The following is an 18576-nucleotide window of genomic DNA, read 5'->3' as shown; positions in this document are numbered from 1 at the left end:
GAATAAAGGGGGATAGGGGAGGAAGGAGCAAAACATAGTTAGTCTTTCACAACATGAGTATTGTGAAAGGGTTTTACATAATGATATGCATGTGGAATTGCTTGCTTTCTTAGGGAGGGTGGGTTGGGAGGGAAGAAGGGAGAGAATTTGGAACTCAAAGTTTTAAAAACAGATGTTCAAAAAAAAAAGTTTTTGCATACAGATAGGAAACAAGATATATAAGGAATGGGGCACAGAAATCTATCCTGCCCTACAAGAAAGTAAGGGAAAAGGGAATGGGGGGAGTGGGGTGACAGAAGGGAAGGCTGACTGGGGAATATTTGCCATCTTGGAGTGGGTGGGAGGATAGAAATGGGGAGAAAATTTGTAATTCAAACTCTTGTGAAAATGAATGCTGAAAACTAAAAATATTAAATAAATAAACAAACAAAAAAAGAAATGGGTGTACCTCTGGAGCCACTCACTTTGGAAAGAATTTCTAAATGATTATCTATGACTTTATATATTCACACAAAGAACAGACAACATTAGAGAAAAGGTTCTCTGGACATTTGCATAACTTCTTGCTTTGGAAACCTGTCATCATTATAGACCTAGTGCCCACTGCATGATGAGACACTGTGTTGGATTTTGGAGATATAAAGGTGAAAAACACAATCCCATCCCTCAAGAAACATATATGCCATATCAAGGAAATACAGCATTTATAAAAACAAATATGAAACAAAGAAATATATAACGGGGTAAACAACAAAGCACTTTAAAGATCATTTTCGGTTTGGGAAGAGGACACTCAAGGAACGCTTCATGGAGTTAGGCCTTGAAGGAAAAGAAAGACTTCAATAAGCAGATATGGGGAGGGAGTACTTTCTAAACATTAAGAAAGGACTGTGAAAATGCATTGCGGTCAGCGTGTATAGGATGAGGTAAAGGGATGAAAGTAGTATGAACTAAGGCTAAAAAGGTAAGTTGGAGCCATATTGAAGAGAGCATTAAATGCCACGATAGGAAGAAGCTCTTCATCATTCAATGGGTGATCCTCTTGGAAATGTGCTCTCTTTCCCAAATAAAGAAAACATTAACATTCTTTAAAAGGAAGAATAAATTGAGATCCTTTGCCACCACTTTTATTTCAGAGTGGCTTTGTTGGTTTCATACTACAAGTCCCATGGGCAGATTCACTATCCTTTTCCTGTCTTATTATGCAAGGTTAAGTAAACTGCTGGTCTTTCTCCAACATTTCATACCTGATGCTTTTGGAAGACCATTTGGCTGCTTCTCACATTCAACCCAAACATATACACGTCTTTCAAAACTGCAGCAAATCACTTTAGTCCCTTTGAGCTATCTAGTTTTCTTATGTTGTGGGTTATTTTTGTTACCATTGTGTTTAATTTAATATACACTAAAAAAAAAAGAAGTTCAAAGTTTCATATAAAATAATCTTGTCTATTCTTTATATGTAGAAATGTTCATATTTGCTAAGTTCATAATAAAAAAGAAAATTTAATTTTTCAAAATGGTGTATTTTCATCTGAGTTGATTTGTGCCACTAAACTCATTGAGATGATAAATGGCCATGTAGGGCAACCTTGTCTTTTGTAAGAAAGGACTCATAAGCAAAACTTGTGCCTAAGAGGGCATTTTGGCAATGTTTAGGTTTGAGACCTCTGTATGTAATACAATGGTTCACTTAGTGACTCAAAGGAATTAACACTTTGAGAAGTTCAGGACTTTGGGAGATGTTAAAAATCAGTTTTCTAGAGTCTCTAGAGCTAGGTGAGGCAGTTAGGTGGTATGATGTATATAGCACCAAACCTGGATTCAGGAAAACCTAAGTTGATATCCAACCTTAACACTTACTATGTGATTCTGGGCAGTTCACTTAACCTCTGTCTGCCTTAGTTTCTTCAACTGTAAAATGGGGATAATAGCAGTACTTACTTCACAGGGTTGTTGTGAGAACTGCATAGGATATTTACAAAAGGACACAGTACAATGTCTGGCACAAAGTAGCTGCTTAGTGAATGCTCATTTCCTTCCTTCCTTCTTTATTAGACTTCTGATGGTTACTTTTTTTTTTACCAGGAAGCATGGATTGCCATGGCTCTCCACTGCAAATTGTTCCACCATCAGAATTTTATAGCTGAAAGTGGCCTTAGAATCAATTTTCCTAACTCACTTATTTTCCAGAAGAGGCATTTGAGGCTTAACAAGGAGGTAAATTCACTTTGCTTAAGGCCACATAGCTAGTTAGTATCAGGGAAATATTTCACCATCTCTGCCTCCAAGCCTAGGGCTCTTATGAGTAGATAATACTGCGCTGATTATGTGTATGCCTTCCACTAGGATTACCTGTTCTTTTCCCCCACCCCCAACTATTTTATGTATTCAATACAGAGTTGGCTACTATGGTCACAGTTGGATTTTCAGATTCTCCAGTACACATTTCCCTTTAAGGGAAAGCAGAGTTTGGGAAAAATTGCTTCTCTCCCCACTACCCATAGAACATAGAAATAAATATGAGGCTGTGTGTGTGTGTGAGTGCCTAAGTATATATATGTGCATGTTTGCTTATCCATATACAGGATACAAACAGAATAAACAAACAGTGATTTGGGGGTGGGAGGATACAAACATCCAGAAGAGATCAGAAAAGGCCTCTTGAAGGAGGTTGTACCACTTAAAGTGAGCCTTGAAAGGAGCTAGGGACTCCAAGAAGCAAAAGTAAGAAGGAACAACATGGGTAGATGGTAAAAAGTCTTAGAGGAGGATTAAACCAAGTAGGCCAGTTAGGCAAGAGTGTTAGATAAATAACTAGCTTAGAAAGATATAAAGACAGCTCATCAATTGGGGAATGACTGAGCAAGTTGTAGTATATGAATGTAATGTAATACTATTGTGCTATAAGAAATGATGAACAGGCAGACTTCAGAAAAACCTGGAAAGACTTATATGAACTGATGCTGAGTGACGTGAGAAGAACCAAGAGAACATTGTACACAGTAACAGCCACAGTGTACAATGACTGACTCTGATAGACTTAGCCCTTCTCAGCAATGCAAGGACCTAAAACTTCCAAAAAACTCAAGATGGAAAATGCCATCCACATCCAGAGAAAGAAATATGGAGTCTGAATGCAGAGTAAAGCAGACTATTTTCTTTTATTTGTTTTGTTTTTTCTTTCTTATGATTCCTCTCATTCGTTCTAATTCTTCTATACAACATGACTAATGTACAAATATCTTTAATAGGAATTTATATGTAAAGCCTATATCAGACTGCATGCCATCTTGGGGAGGAGGAGAAAATTTAAAACTTATGGAAGTGAATATTGAAAACTAAAAATAAATAAACTTATTAAAAAAAAGATTTATAAGGACAGAATCCAAAACAGATTCTATCCTCAAGGAGCTTTGGTACATTCTACTGGAGAATATAACATATATATGTAGGTACATATGTACTTAACTTGAGAAAGGAAAGATACAAGAAGGATCAGGAAAAGCTTCCCCTAGGAAGTGCTATATAAGCTGAGATTCATGGAAGATATTAGGATTTCTAAGAAGTAGGGAGGGGGTGCATTCCAGGGAGGAAATGGAATGCCAAGTTTAGGCATTAACTAAGAAGCCAGTCTGACTAGAATGTAAAGTGTATAAAAGAGAATAATAAAAAAAAGCCTGGCAGGGTTGATTATTACAGTCCTGTGGGTAAATGGTCCAATGTTTAAGGCTCCCTCCACATTCAAGTGAGATGGAGGAAGCCACCTGCTTGTTACTTACTTTGAATAAGAGTGATGAATAGAGACAAGAACTAAGGAAAATTAAATATATATCATATTTATTGGGCATACAAAACTTATCTGGCAGATAAGCAGGGTAGTAAGGAATGAGATGAGTTAGACCTTGGATATATAACCTAAGTAGGCCTAAGAGAAAACCCAGTCTGGAAAGCATGAGGTGAGAAAATAAGATGCATGAGTAAGAATGGAAGCAGAAACAGGGAAATAAAAAGGGGGGGGTGAATTAGGAAGATGACAAAACAAAGAGAAAGATAATTTCTACCACAAATTATCACAAGGGAATGGATATAAAATGTGTCACTTGGGCAGATTACATTTCACTATACTGATATCCTGACAAGTGTCTTTTTGATGTGCATTCTATTTGCATTTCATGCTCTTTTGGCAGGGTTTTGAAATACTTTCACTCAAGGAGGAATTTTTCTGGATACAGTTTCACTGTAAATGGATCTTGCGGAATTTTAAATGGACTACCTTGTTCATAGTGGCTGAAAGTCTTAGGATGAAAACAGCTTTGCAAACATTTTCCCAGGACAAGTAGCTTTTCATCAAGGAATTGGAATGCAGTATCCTCTGTAAAAGGAGGGTAGCCTCCTAAACCTGTTTATTTTTATTTGAAAAGATCAATTCATGTCTGTCATGTCAGAGCTCTATGCCTTGATTGGTAGGTAAACCTTAGAACCAACAAAGCATTGCAGAAAAGTACATTTTAGGTTCAAGAATGAACTTTTCCAAGCTATTCATACGTAAGGAAGCCAGTGAACTTGCAATTATTTTTAACCATTTGGCTGACTCAAATAAAACTTAAAGTTGGAAGAGAATTCTGGCATTTTTCAGATAAGAAAACTGCCCAAGGAGATGAGGTGACTTGTCCAGGATCCCACAGGTCTTCTAATTCCAAAGCCAGTATTCCTTCTATTACACCATCAGACATGTTAAAATTTCTACAACTGATGGTTGTCAGAGCTTCTGTTTCTGGCAATTTCAGCCAAGGTAATTACAAGGAATGGTGGTATGCTGGGACTTCAAGGCCACAAAGGGACTGTGACACTCATAGTTAAAGACCAGGTCAACTTTAGGTGTGGCGACTTCCTGCCTCCTTACCACTCCCTGCTGTCATTATGAAGCATTTTATGATGGCACAGTGAAGAACTAAGAATAAGGCACACACACATATAAGCAGAATAAGGTACACATGCATACAAGTGTGGGTGTATACACACACACACACACACACACACACACACACACACACGGTGGATACAGCCAATTTATTTAAATATTCTAGGCTCAGTACTGAGCAGCATAAAGTAAGCAGCTTCTAGAATCTGAAAATGTCAATGTTGGTAACATAAAGTGCTAATGAGACTATCATGACAGCCTGGACATAAGTCTCACATATGCCAATGTTTAGGTGTGGGACAGGGTAGAAGAACAGAGACAGCTAAGTCAAAATATCACCCATTTCTACTTCCCCATGCAAAGCAACTAAAGATGACATCGCAATGAGGACAAATCAGTAGCTGCTGCTGCTACTAAAAAAAAGATAAATCCCCCTGAGAATTAAGTAATACATAAATCTGTTTATATAATGCAGATTTATTTCACTAACACCTTACTCTGATGCCTGAGACGGCATGGAAGGGACTCCAGATTCTCAAAGGCTGTGGCAGTGGAGCATGAGCAGTGGTACTCTCTGCAACAATCTGGAAAGGCCTCAAGTACAGACCCAGTGATATCGTGTCTCTTATCAGAGAATCAGCCTAAGTTTGGAGAGGCTCATTAACCACGAGATTGGCCACCAGATGAAAATTTTTTAAAAAGCTGTAACAATTTACAAAGACTGCCCACTAAGGCTTGGAAGGTTTGTGATCACATCAGGAAAGAGAGAGTCTGCATAATGATGAAATCATAGATCTTTTGAACTACGTGGTTCAAGAGAATAAGACACGAGATACCGCTGTGAAATGGCAGTGTTCTCCTGCTCACAATCTAACAGGTGTTAGGTGACCTACTAAGGCCCACCCAGACTCCACGGCAATTTTGGGAATCCCCAGAAGTCCCGATTCTCAAATCTCTTTTTACAAACTAATAAATTTCATGGGATTGTGGATTTAGTACTAGAAGGAGCCTCAGAAATCCTCTAGGCAAACCCCCTCCTTTAAGAGATGAGAATACTCAAGCCTAGAAGGGCACAATGACTTGACCCAATGTCTAATAGGTATTTAAGGTAGTAACAGGATTTGAACCCATGTTCTTTTTCTTCAAATCCAGGGCTCTTTCTACTGACCTACATACTCCCTCTTCTTATAATGTTGAAGTTGATTTCTGAAACCAAGTGTGATTTTCAATGTTACATTAGTTGGCCCAATGTTTTAGCCAGTTGGTGTCCCTCTGGGTTGACATTTCAGCTTTCTCTTCCAGCTTTATATTGTCTGCAATATTGATAAGCATGCCATCTATGCTTTTTATGATTGTACGGTAATACCACTGACAGGTAATTACCAAGACAGGTAATTCTCATCCATTTAATAAAACAGGGCAAATCGTAGGAAATAAAAAGGATTTAATTCCTTATTGCCCGTGATTCTAAAGAGTAACGATAATAAATATAATACAATGAAGCATTTACACAGAAATTTGAGATTTGCAAAGTGCTTTACACGTTTTTGCCTGATTGTCAGAACGTTAGGATGTAGGTGCTATTATTACCCCCCATTTTACAGATGAGGAAACTGAGGCACAGAGGGCTCAACTGACTTTCTCAGGGTCTGAGCAGGATTCAAACTTCTGACTTTAGGCCCAGCACTCTCTCTACTGTGCCACATAGTTGCCTCATCTAGCTCTGAATAGCACAGAAAATTATTTTTAACATCTCTTAAGATCCTATACCTATTGAGGCGGTAATTCCCTTGAGTTACTCTCAGATTGTCTGCACAGATCTCGGCATATACACTGTCCTGCCTCGTGGTGTAATGCATATGCCCAGGAAGTCTGTACCAGAGCTGGTGTGCACCTTGGTTCAGCCTGCTCACTGCAGAGATGGGCCTTTTACCAGGACAGGTTCAGATTCTTTTCCATCCCCCAGTCCCTGTTGTAAAGTCAGGTGGAACTTGCTATGAAGAGCATGCACGTTTGCGACTCACTTGTTCTAACATGTCCTTTGGTAGGTCTTCCTGCTCGTCCATTGTTAGAATGGCCCGCTTGATTTCATCATTGGATAATTTGAGCCTATGGAAGAAAGATCACAGATTTTTTTTTAAAACATCAAGAAAACTGGATCATGAAAAGTTAATGAAGATATTTACTCTTATGCTATTCATGTTCAAGTAACTGTTTTTTTCTTTAATGAATTCAGGGATCCCTGTGAAAGGTCTTTTCCTGAAAATATTACATTTAAAATGGTATCTTGTAGATGTCTTAATTTTATTTCAGGGCTTTGTCTTGGAGAATTCTGCCGTAGAAAACAAAAGTTTTATGTTCCACCCATTAAGGTCACAGGGTTATTATTAACCTATCCAATGAACTTTTTTATTTTATGCAATTAAAATACATTGTGAGAAAGGTTCCATAGGCTTAAATGGACTAGAAAAGGTGTCCATTATTCAACAACAACAAGAAAGAATAGGAACCCCCTTCACTGAGACTACCTATTAGGTGTGAAGGCTTAAAAAAATACACAGCTTTATTGTCCAAACTTGATGATTTGGAGATTAGCACACCGTTTCTACATAATGCCTAAGAGATGTACATAAGAACATGCATTGAATCTGGCAACTTTTGCTTGTTTTCATTTTGGGTAATGTTTAAAGCTCCTAAAAATGGATTAAAAATAATAAGGCCATGTCATCTTGTCAAAGACTGAGCATTAGAAAATTTTGAAAGCAGAGAATAATAAATTCATGAATTCAGCTTCTGTTTGCCCATTTGTGAATCACAGAGCTCCATCACCACAAGCTGACTTGAGATGTTATACTTTGACTAGCACCATTGGCATACGAAAGTGCTACCAGGTTTAGAACCCTGCTATGAAATAAAAGTCATGAAGTTCAAACATTTGTGGAAATTAAAATACTCATGTTTTGTTGCTGTTGAGTCATTTTACTTGTACCTGACTCTTTGTGACCCCATTTGGGGCTTTCTTGGCAAAGATACTGGCATGGTTTGCCATTTCCTTCTCCAGCTCATTTCACAGATGAGGAATCTGAGGGGCAAGGTTAAGTGACTTGTCCAGGGTCACTCAGCTAGTACTTGTCTAAGGCCAGATTTTAACTCAGAAAACACTCAAATAGGACATCTCAGATGACTAGTTTCATTTGGGGGGGGCAGGGCAATTGGGGTTAAGTGACTTGCTGAAGGTCACACAGTTAGTACATGTGTCAAGTGTCTGAGGCCGAATTTGAACTCAGATCCTCCTGACTCCAGGGCCAGTGCTCTACTCACTATGCCACCTAGCTGCCCTGACTAGTTTGAATAATAGAAGTATTAAAAGAATTTTTGAAGTTGCTAACTGTTCTGCCCTATTTTAGACAAGGCATTATGATCTGTTTACCTTTTTCAAGTCCACTGAATTACCTTGTCATCTATGCTAAGGATCAAAGATTTGTACTTTCACAAGCTGTTCCCAAAAAGGGATCATGTTAGACTGGCCTTCATGGGAGAAAAGAGAGCAGCAGTACAAAAACTCTTAGAAGTTTGAAAGTCAATTTTTTCCTCTTAAGGGAGAAGAAAAATCCTGGTATTTGCAACATTCTCATGGATGGTATACATGAAAATATCCATATGAGCAAGATCACAGATCTCAAGTAGCCTGATACTTCCTCCATTAATTATCTGGATACATTGTTACTTTTTAGGTTAATAATTGGCACTAATACAGTACTTTTCATTTTTTCACAGTATAATCCCATTTATTATTTCTGTACAAAATACTGTGAATTGCTGTTATAGGAAACAAAAGTTTTTTCTAATTCTTCCCTGATTTCCTTATAACCCATCAAATTAGTAATAAAATCTTAATCCCTAAGACTTCACAAAGCATTTAATTCAAACTTCTCATGGCTCAGTGGATTGAGTGCTGTGCTTGGAGTCAGGAAGACCTGAGTTCAAACCCAGCCTGAGACACTTGGTAGCTGTATGATTTTGGCCAAGTAACTTAACCTTGTTTGCCTCTGGAAAAGGAAATAGCAAACTACTCCAATATTCTGGCTAAGAAAACCCCACGGACAGTGTTGGTGTCATATGATCCAAGGAGTCATGAAGAGTCGGACATCATTGGATATATTTTATAATATGGCTGTTTATGTACGTGTACAACATCACTGAACAAATCAGTAAAAATCTCCTTGAGATCAGAGACTATTTGTTTGGTCCTTTTGTTGTTGTTGTCCTTTGTGTCTCTAGCACTCAGCACAGTGCCTGGTACAGGGGTGAGGAACCTGCGGCCTTGAGGCCACATGTAGCCCTCTATGCCCTCAAGTTCGGCCTTGTGACTGAATCCAAAATTTACAGTTAAGTTTGGATTCAGTCAAAGGGCCACGCTTTAGCTAGACATGTATCCTTGAGGCTGCAGATTCCCCGTTCCTGGCCTGGTGCACAGTAGGTGCTTTATAAACTTAGTGTCTCCTCCTAAACCCTAGATACCTAGTACTACATACCATACTCTATATACTTCAGGTTCTTAATAATTTTTTAAAAAATTAATTACTGTAAGACAAAGAAATATGTAAGAAATAATAGTGAAGCTGCATTGGTAATATATTGTTAAGGCAATGAGATGATCTTTCCCATCCATTAATAGGCCCATGTGACCTGCTTAAGTCACATGGAAGCCTGAGTCACATGAAGCTTGTGGTAGGAGGAGCTTCCTGAACATGTGGATCAGGAAGGGTGGAGCAGAGCTGAGAGGAAGTCAGTCAGAGCTAGGAAAGAGATGGTGGGAGTTGCAGCTTGGAGAGAGAGGAAGCAGGCAGAGAGAGCAGCAGTTAGCCGAGTTACAGCCAGGGAGAGATTTTGCTTGAGGGTGTTCATTTGTGAGGAGGTCCTAACAGAGGAAAGTGTGGCAGTGCCCCAAAAAATGTGTATAGATTTCTTGGTTGCTACAATGGATTTGGCTTTCTGATGTTTGAATAAATGTTTTGGTTCTGGCTTCCACGGAGAGAGTCTGTTATGTTTTGCAATTCAGAACTACACTGGCACATTCATAGCCACTATAGGCGCTGTGAATATCACATTGGCACTATGGAAGCCCAGTCAACTAGACATGTATAGAAAGGCATCTAAGAAAGGAAGGATCTAGATTGTCAAAGGGTAATATAGAGTAGATAGTCTGGTGCCACGCTCGATGGAAGATTTCATTGAAAGAGATTAAAAAAATAAAAAACAAACCCAAAAGCTCCTATCTTGTAAGCTGGAGCTAACATTTGATTCTGCTTCGCCCTTCAAGCGCTCATGTGACAAACTAGGGAGACAGTTGCATTTGTCAGCTCCTTCCCTAACACCTCTATATCATTCTCATAACCAAAGTGGTGAGGCAGAGTATGAGTTTATCTGCCTTAAAGAAAACTGGCACACTACATCTCATCATGAGGGTGTTTGTTAACAAGGAGAGCAGCAATGGCAAGCCAACGGTTATGGACTAGGACAGCCCTTTCTACTTACAGACTTCTCTAGAAGTTCTTACCTCATCAACATATTCATTGGATCATCGTGCTGGAAAACCTTTAAACTTAATGGCTAAAATTGAGCAGAGTTGGTTTGGGCAGGCATGACAGGAAAACAAACTAATGTATGTCACAGAAATGGGCTCAAATCAAACCAATGCACTCTGGATAGCTATACTGTTGTGTGCACACTAATAAAGTCAATAAGCACTTATTAGGTGCTTACTTGAAGTCAGGTACTCTTCTCATGTTGACAAATAGCAAAAAAGAAACGTAATCACTTTTGGAAGTAGGCAGCACCTGGGTGGCACAGTGGATAGAGTGCTGAGCCTTGGAGTCACCTTCCTGAGTTCAAATGTGGCCTCAGACACCTTACTAGCTGTGTGACCCTGGGCAAGTCACTTAACCCTGTTTGCCTCATTTTCCTCCTCAGTAAAACAAGCTGGAGAAAGAAATGACAAACCAGTAGCTGTGTGACCCTGGGCAAGTCACTTAACCCTATTTGCCTCAGTTTCCTCATCAATAAAATGAGCTGGAAAAACGGCAAACCACTCCAGTATCTTTGCCAAGAAAACCTCTAATGGGGTCATGAAGAGTCAGACACTACTGAAAAAGACTGAACAACAAAAAGAAAGTAAAGGAGAAACAAGTTATTTAAGGAAGGTTTAACTTGCCATTAATGAGAATCAACTGGATGTGGAAACATCTATAAGCATCATTAGGAGGGTTTTGCTTATGAGAAAAAAAAAAAGATAGTTCTGTGTACTTTTCACACAGAACTGGAGAAACCCTTTTATGGGTTAGCTCTGAAAAGGCCTTCTGTTTTGCATTTAAAAGAAATGGAGTCAAAAAAATCAGAGAGTGAGAACAATAAGCACCAAATTTGCATTTCACTAGTTCCCCATATGGACCACAGAATTTCTTGCTTTTGAAATTGTATATATCTGACCTCCAGAGACTGTGTCTGGACTGAACTCAACCTGAGGAACAGAAAACAATTTGGGCTTCTCTAAAAATGAGGAATACAGAACCGTGAGATCTCCAGAAAAGGGCCCTATCTGGGTAGACTTATAAGCACCCCCGTGGCCTGCTAAATGAAGGTAAAGAAGAAAATTGCACAGAGAATGCCAAGTCTATATTACTCAGGCACAGAAAGGTACATTGTTCCCTTTCCCTTCACTTTTTTATAGGGGTGGGGAGCAGGTAGTCAGTTCTAAATAGCAAAGAATGACTGTGTGAGGGACAACTTAAAATTTCCAAGCTTCATTCTTCTAACTTCTTAATACACAGCAGAATTTTAAGAAAGTGGAAGATTACAACTTTTGAAAGAGTCTTTTCCGATTCCCCTTAATGCTAGTGTCTTCCTTCTTTTGATTTTATCCAAATTATTATGTTACAACTGCAAATAACTATGCAAAAACACAATTTATGTAGATATGGCTACACCTAAGATATAGTTATAGATGCATCTCCATCTATATATATCTTGCCTATTCATAGTTGTTTGCAGTTATATTTCCTATTAGACTGTGGGCTCCTCAAGAGTAGAGATTGTTTTTGTATTTCTTTGTAGTCTCAGTGCCTAGCACATAGTGAATAAATTTTTGTTGACTTGATGGCTTGCAGTTCAGCTTTATTTAAAAAGCAGAAAGATAAAAGAAACAGCTTGCAATAGTATTTCATATACTTAATAGTTGTTTTTCAGTCATTTCAGTCACGTCCAACTTTGTGACCCCATTTGGAGTTATCTTGGCAAAGATACTGGAGTGGTTTGCCATTTCCTTCTCCAGCTCATTTTACTGATGAGGAAACTGAGGCAAATAGGATTAAGTGACTTGCCCAGGGTCACACAGCTAAGTGTCTGAGGCTGGATTTGAACGTAGGTCTTCCTGACCCCACTCTATCCACTGTGCCACTCAGCTGCCCATACCTAACAGTGCCAAATGTTTTAGTAACTTACCATGAGAGCCGAAATATAAAGGCCTAATTAAGTAAATGAAAAATACAGAGTCACCTCAGTGTTTTGGTCTTAGGTTTGCATCAGAGGCCTAATTTAAAGGAGCTTGACTCAGGTTCTCCTATTCTGTTGTGAAAGTTTTCTTCCTAGCCTCAGAATTGGAAGGGACCTCAGAGATCATCTAATCTCTTTCTTTATTCACTGCATGAGATCTGTAAAAAACCTCTGCAGGTAAGGCAAAGACCTGCTCCCCACCCCTATAAAAAAGTGAAGGGAAAGGGAACAATGGGGCACTTTTATGGTTTGCTGTACTCAAGTTGCAGATGTTAAGTTGAGCATCTGGAAAAAAAAATACAGCAGGACACTTCATAAAAATGTATTTTATGTGCTTTCATTTTGCAATATAAACCTTGTTTCTAAAATTTTTTTTGAAAGCTGTTTTTGGGAATAAAGCAGATTAGGTCTCTTACATACAAGCAAGAAAAAATTCTTGGTCACTTTAGCAAAGGCCAGACAAATAAGTACTTGCAGTTTACCAACAGTTGTTAGTTATATCCTTTTTCCAATCCATGTCCAGCTCTTTTCTGGTCGCTAACACTATAGAGTTGGCATTTCAAATCTATGCCAATCTCTTTCGGTACCTGTGAGTGATCCCCTTAGAGAGGCAACTTGCTAGAAAGGAAAGGAATACAAAGACCTCGATTCAAATTCCCTCCTGTCACTTATTCCTTGTTAGGACCTTAGGTAAAGTCACAGTGTTTATAGTTTGAAAGGACCCAAAGAGAAATGACTTATTCTGGCCCCTCACTTGACAGATGAAGAACATCAGTCCTAGAAAGAAGTGACTTGCCCAAAGTTACTCAAGAGAGACAAGTGGCAGAATCTGGATTTGAACCCAAGTCCTCCAACACCAAACGCAGTGTTCTTTCCACCATGATGCTATGGGCGTTAGTTTTCTCATCTATAAAATGGTGGGTTGAAACGGATGATCTCTAAGTCTCCTCCCAGCTCAAACATTAGATGAACCACCAGCACAAACATGACCTCACCTTTGTTGCTTGTATAATGTTATTCCCTAGCTGAAGATAATCTTTTAAGTTAGGGAGATGAAGTTACTTATGGATACAGATTTGACTAATTGTTCTCTATCTCTGGGCAATGACCTTCAAGTGGTCACCAAATATTATACATGTTTGAAAATCATACCTAGCACAGTGCTATGTATAGTAGTAGGTAAACCATAATATTTCTAGAATTGGCCCCATCATGTGCTATGTGAAACACGCTCATTATATTCTTCTAGTAGAACTTGTTAGAAAAATACACTACAGAAAATAAAATTCCTAGGCCACTAGACAAGGGAGCTAATGTTAAGCCTCAGGGTATCAAACTAAGTGAAAAGACATGAGATATATCAATCCCATAGGTTTTTGTCTCCAGAATCACCAATTTCTACTGATTAAAAAAATAGTAATTCCTCTTCTCTGTACTTTTTCTTTTAATCTCCATTAATGCCAGCTCAGACTAGGTCTTTATCACCTCTTACCTAGGTTACAGCAATAGTCTCTTACCTGACATCCTTGACTTTACCTCTCCTTTCTTCAACTCACCCTGGTCAAAGTATACCAAAGTAATTCTCCTTAAGACATTGCTCTCTTGAGTCTTGTGAATACAGTAAAACTGACAATGCTACCTAAATTAATATACAGATTTAGTGCTATGCCAAACTACCAAAGTGTACTCTCTAGAGCTGAACAAATTAATAACAAAATTTACGAAGAGAAACAAAAGATTTAGATGCTTAAGGGAAATGGGGGAGCGGAGGGGAAGGAATGAAGGAGGACAAGCATTTCTAGACTTCAAATTATTCTATAGAAAATAATAAATCTATTTGGTAATTTCTTTTAAAAAAAAACAGATTAGTGGAAAGGATTAGGTAAGGAAGAATAAGAAACAATTTAACAGAATATTAATGGTCAATTGGGGAGGGAGAAGAGAGCAGAGGAGAGGAGAGAATTCATCATCATTATGATAAAGAGTCTCTCCTAACAAGGAATATAGGCAATCACAAAAGATAAGGCAGATAAGTTTGATTATATTACATTGAAAAGCTTTTGCATAAACAAAATCAATTCATTTAGACCAAGAGGGGAAACTGTTATCTATGCCAATTTGCTTTGCATTTTTCTGATTACTGGTAATTTGGAATAATCTTTCACAGAAAGGATGGTTAATCATTTGCAATTCTTTTTAGAATTGTTTTTTCATATTCACTGGGGAATGATTCTCAGACTCATGTATTTGCTTAAAGGAAATTGGCAGGAAGAGCTAGAAAAGACTTTTCAACCAACAAATACTTATTAAGCATCTATTATGTGCCAGGCAACAGGGCCTACAAATACAATGAAAGAAGCAATCCCAGTTCTCTAGAAACTCCAAACTCTCAGTCCAGCCTCCATAATTTGTGCCATTCTACCTGTCCAATCTTATTTCTCACTACCTACAAACACTGCTTAAATAAGTTGGTGCTAATCCACCTCTGCACCTTTGCTCATACTTTTCTTGCCCCATCCCAAATTTCCTCTGCCTCTGAAGGCTTCTAAGATTCATAAGGTTGTATACTATAAATTGATTCTGATCCAGATATGCCCCTTCCCCACACAGGGGAATCACCTATGCCTAGAATCTTTCATTCTAGAAATTTACACGCCCCATCCATTTTTGATCATTTGTACCTTCCTGCCTATGTGTGGCTGCAGGAGCATGACACCTACCAGATGAACCTTTCCCCTAACAACCCTGCCACCCACCCCCCACTTCTCCCTATAAAACCCTTAGCTCTTTTTTACGTCACTGAGATGCCTTTCTATAAAGGATCCAACCTAGATGTTCCTGAATCCAACTAGGATGAATGAGGAGAGTTTGTGGTAATCTGAGTATTTGGCTGAAAGTGAGCATTTTGTACAGTTATCTGTTTCCTTTCTCTTACTACTACTATAGCCCAGAGATCACCTCTTTTCAGGTTCTAATGTCCCCACCACTCCCTTGGCTGAGTCGCATATGTAAGTATCTGTCCTCATGAAAGACCGAATTGTATTCTTACCTTTTTGGTGACTACAGGGCTATATCCTCTGCCCTCAACTTCTCATGCCCACCCCGCTATGCTCCTCAATGTCTCAAAGAAACAAGTTTTCCCATGCATAAGCCGACGCGTGCCTGTTAAAAATAAAAATAAAAACCCTATGCTTTTAGCTTTAGTGGCTGATCTAATTCTTCTGCGGCATCCTCTAAAACAGCTATGAAGGAGTGGAATAGAAATCTTGGATATCCTTTGAGATTCCACTCAAGTCATTCCTCTTCTATGAGGGGGCCTTTCCCTTCCCAGAAACCCTATAGCACTTAAGAGCAATATCACTCAGTTGATACTTAATCAGGGACTAACTTGTTAAAAAATAACTTTCAAGTTTCTATTTGTCTCCCCAATAAGATAAGCTCTTTCTCCCCGGCTTCACACCGTATATAGAACTAAGCACATAATAGGCCCTCAATAAATGTTTTGTTTACAGACTAGGATAAAGGAGCACACACCTTTAACCTGATCTTTTTCCTCTGGTAAGTAAGCTTTTAGATTACACAGAATCACAGAGAGTCAGAGTCGGAAGAGACTTTAAAAGCCATCCAGTTCAACTAGAACCTGAAGAGGAATCTCATTTATAATCCCTACCAAAAGGAAGCCTCCAACCTCAGCCTGAAAACTTCCAATGATGGGGAACCCAGTCACTCCCCCAAAGTAGCCCTTTGCACTTGGGAGGGAATTTCTAAATGTTCACAATTTCTTCCCTAACACAAAGCCCAAACCTGCCTCCACAAAACTTCCACCTATTGCTCTTTGCTCCATCCAGACACTAAAGTCTGACCTGCCTTCTACTGACAGACTTCCAAAATGTATAAAAACAGCTACTATATCCCAACCAAGCCTTTTTTCTCCAGGCTAAACATCAAAGGCTCTCCGTCATCTTAGTCAATCTTCTCTGGATTCATGCCATTTTATCAATGTTCTCCCTAAAATGTAGGGACCCTAACTGAACACAATTAATCAAGCATTTACAAGGCACCTATTACTATATGCTGGGCACTGTGCTAAATATTAGCGACACACAAAAGAAAACCTGGTCAATAAAGAATGACTGCTATTGGGCCATCTAGAATATGGCCATAGTTTTGCTATGCAGAACAGAGTCCCTATAATCCTAGAACCTTAGAACTGGAAGAGGCTTCAGAGAGATGACTGATTAACCCAACCTGTACTTGAAACAAGAATCTCACCTGCAACATCTCCAGTTAGCAATTATAGACCCTTTGCTTAAAGACCACTAGTGAAAGAGACTTTGCAACCTCCCCCAAAGCAGCCCATTACACTTCAGGGTAGCTCTAATAATGTCACAAAAAGTTTCCCCTTCTGTGTAACCTGATGTTCACTGAAATGGAACTTTGCCTCTGTCAGTTGCTAATTTATGTCACAAATAGTATGTGCCAGATCTTAATTCATCCCCTTTAAAACTGACTAAATTAAGTTTGATCACTTCAAGGGAGTATTTGCAGAGAGCTCCAATTCTAAAAATCACTCTAATCTCGATACATTTGGAGAGAACAAATTATATGGCATTTCAATGGCATTTAAAAAAAATCCACAGTGGATATAATGGGGAGGAAAAAAGAATTAAAAGATTAAAATATTATTTTCAAAAATCTTCATTTAACTCATTATTTACATAAGAATACATTATCTGTCAGGGGGCAGGTAGGTGGTACAATGGATAGAGCGCCAGGCTTGGAGTAATAAAGAAGTGAGTTTAAATCCAGTCTCAGACAGTTACTAGCTGTGTGACCCTGGGCAAGTCACTTAACTCCTATTTGCCTCAGTTTATCACCTGTAAAATGGGGACACATTGGAAAAGGAAACGGCAAAACTCTCTAGTATCTTTGTCAAGAAAATCCCATATATGGGGTCACATACCATCAGAAACTACTGAACAACATTATTTTTCAAAGGGAGGAGGGGAACTCCATCATGTATATAAATTGTCTTAAAATTCTTTTCAATGGCAACTTCCTGAGGAAAATTTACATTCTTCTTTAGCACAATAGGGACTGTGAAATAACCTCAAAGGGGCATTGAGGGGGTAAAAGTGGGAATATGTGAGTTGAATGAATCCCAGGCAAGCACAGAAACATGTTTTTCAATTAGACATTGAACTGAAATGTTCACATCAATTTTTCATGTGTTACCAAATTAAAATTTAGTGATCTAAACTAATTTCTCCTGCACCATGAGATATTTCATCTCCACAGTAACACGTAACAATAATCAGGCTACCAGGCTACCACAGTAGAGCATAAAATTAGCTCTCTCTAAAGTAGTTTTTAAGACAAGATAAAAAATAAATGTGTTTCATTATTTGTATTCCTGAAAAAATTCTCCTTACGACAACGTTAACCCATATGAAGTTTTCACAGCAAAACTTACCCAACATGACTACTCTAAGACATGAAAAACATTTTGTAGATTTTAAAAAACATTTCCATTACTCCTCAGAAGCACTGCAACCATCTTTAACTTGAACTAACATGAGGAAAGAAATAGGAAACCAAGGAGCTAAATGTGATGGTACAGACTGTGACTGAAGGAGAATTTGCAGTCAGAATTTTCCATTTCCCTTTCCTTTGTTCAAGTCTGGATGCTATGTGAATGTGTCCTTGAAGACTGAATTTTGAAAATTAACATTTTATTTTGGTTTGATCTTTCTAATTAGTAAAACATAGCATCAGAAGAAAATGTTAAAACAAAAGGCCAAGAGGGAACTAAAGCTTGAAGGAATGGAGCGATGACATTTAAAAAGCTAACATTCTAATATTTGTTATAGTGTGGCGATACAGTGAGCTACCTCATTGACACACATCTGTACACCAGGAAGATAAAAAGGTCAATGAAAATAAACAAAAACTTAGTTCTGTTATGCATATAACCTATATAAAAATTACTTTTTGAGTGCAAGATAAAAACAAATTTCTACTTCAGGTTTTAAGTAATTTTGTATTTCTATGTAGAGAGAGATTGTAAAGAAGTTTCAAATTCTTCCCTAGTTGTTTCACAG

At 38.4% G+C, this 18576-nt stretch overlaps 1 protein-coding gene across 3 annotated transcripts in view; it reads right to left on the bottom strand.

Moving 5' to 3' along the window:
• Nucleotides 1-18576, bottom strand: part of DAAM1 (dishevelled associated activator of morphogenesis 1) — a 223212-nt gene that overhangs the window by 29185 nt on the left and 175451 nt on the right. For all 3 annotated transcript variants that reach the window (XM_036734415.1, XM_036734418.1, XM_036734417.1), the window contains exon 17: nucleotides 6949-7033. In XM_036734415.1, coding sequence (XP_036590310.1) covers nucleotides 6949-7033 — 85 coding nt within the window. The remainder of the gene's footprint in view (nucleotides 1-6948; nucleotides 7034-18576) is intronic.

Source organism: Trichosurus vulpecula, chromosome 8, assembly GCF_011100635.1.
Source record: "Trichosurus vulpecula isolate mTriVul1 chromosome 8, mTriVul1.pri, whole genome shotgun sequence".
Taxonomy (NCBI): Eukaryota; Metazoa; Chordata; class Mammalia; order Diprotodontia; family Phalangeridae; genus Trichosurus; species Trichosurus vulpecula.
Note: the sequence above shows the minus strand (reverse complement) of the source record. Positions and strands in the feature narration are given on the sequence as shown.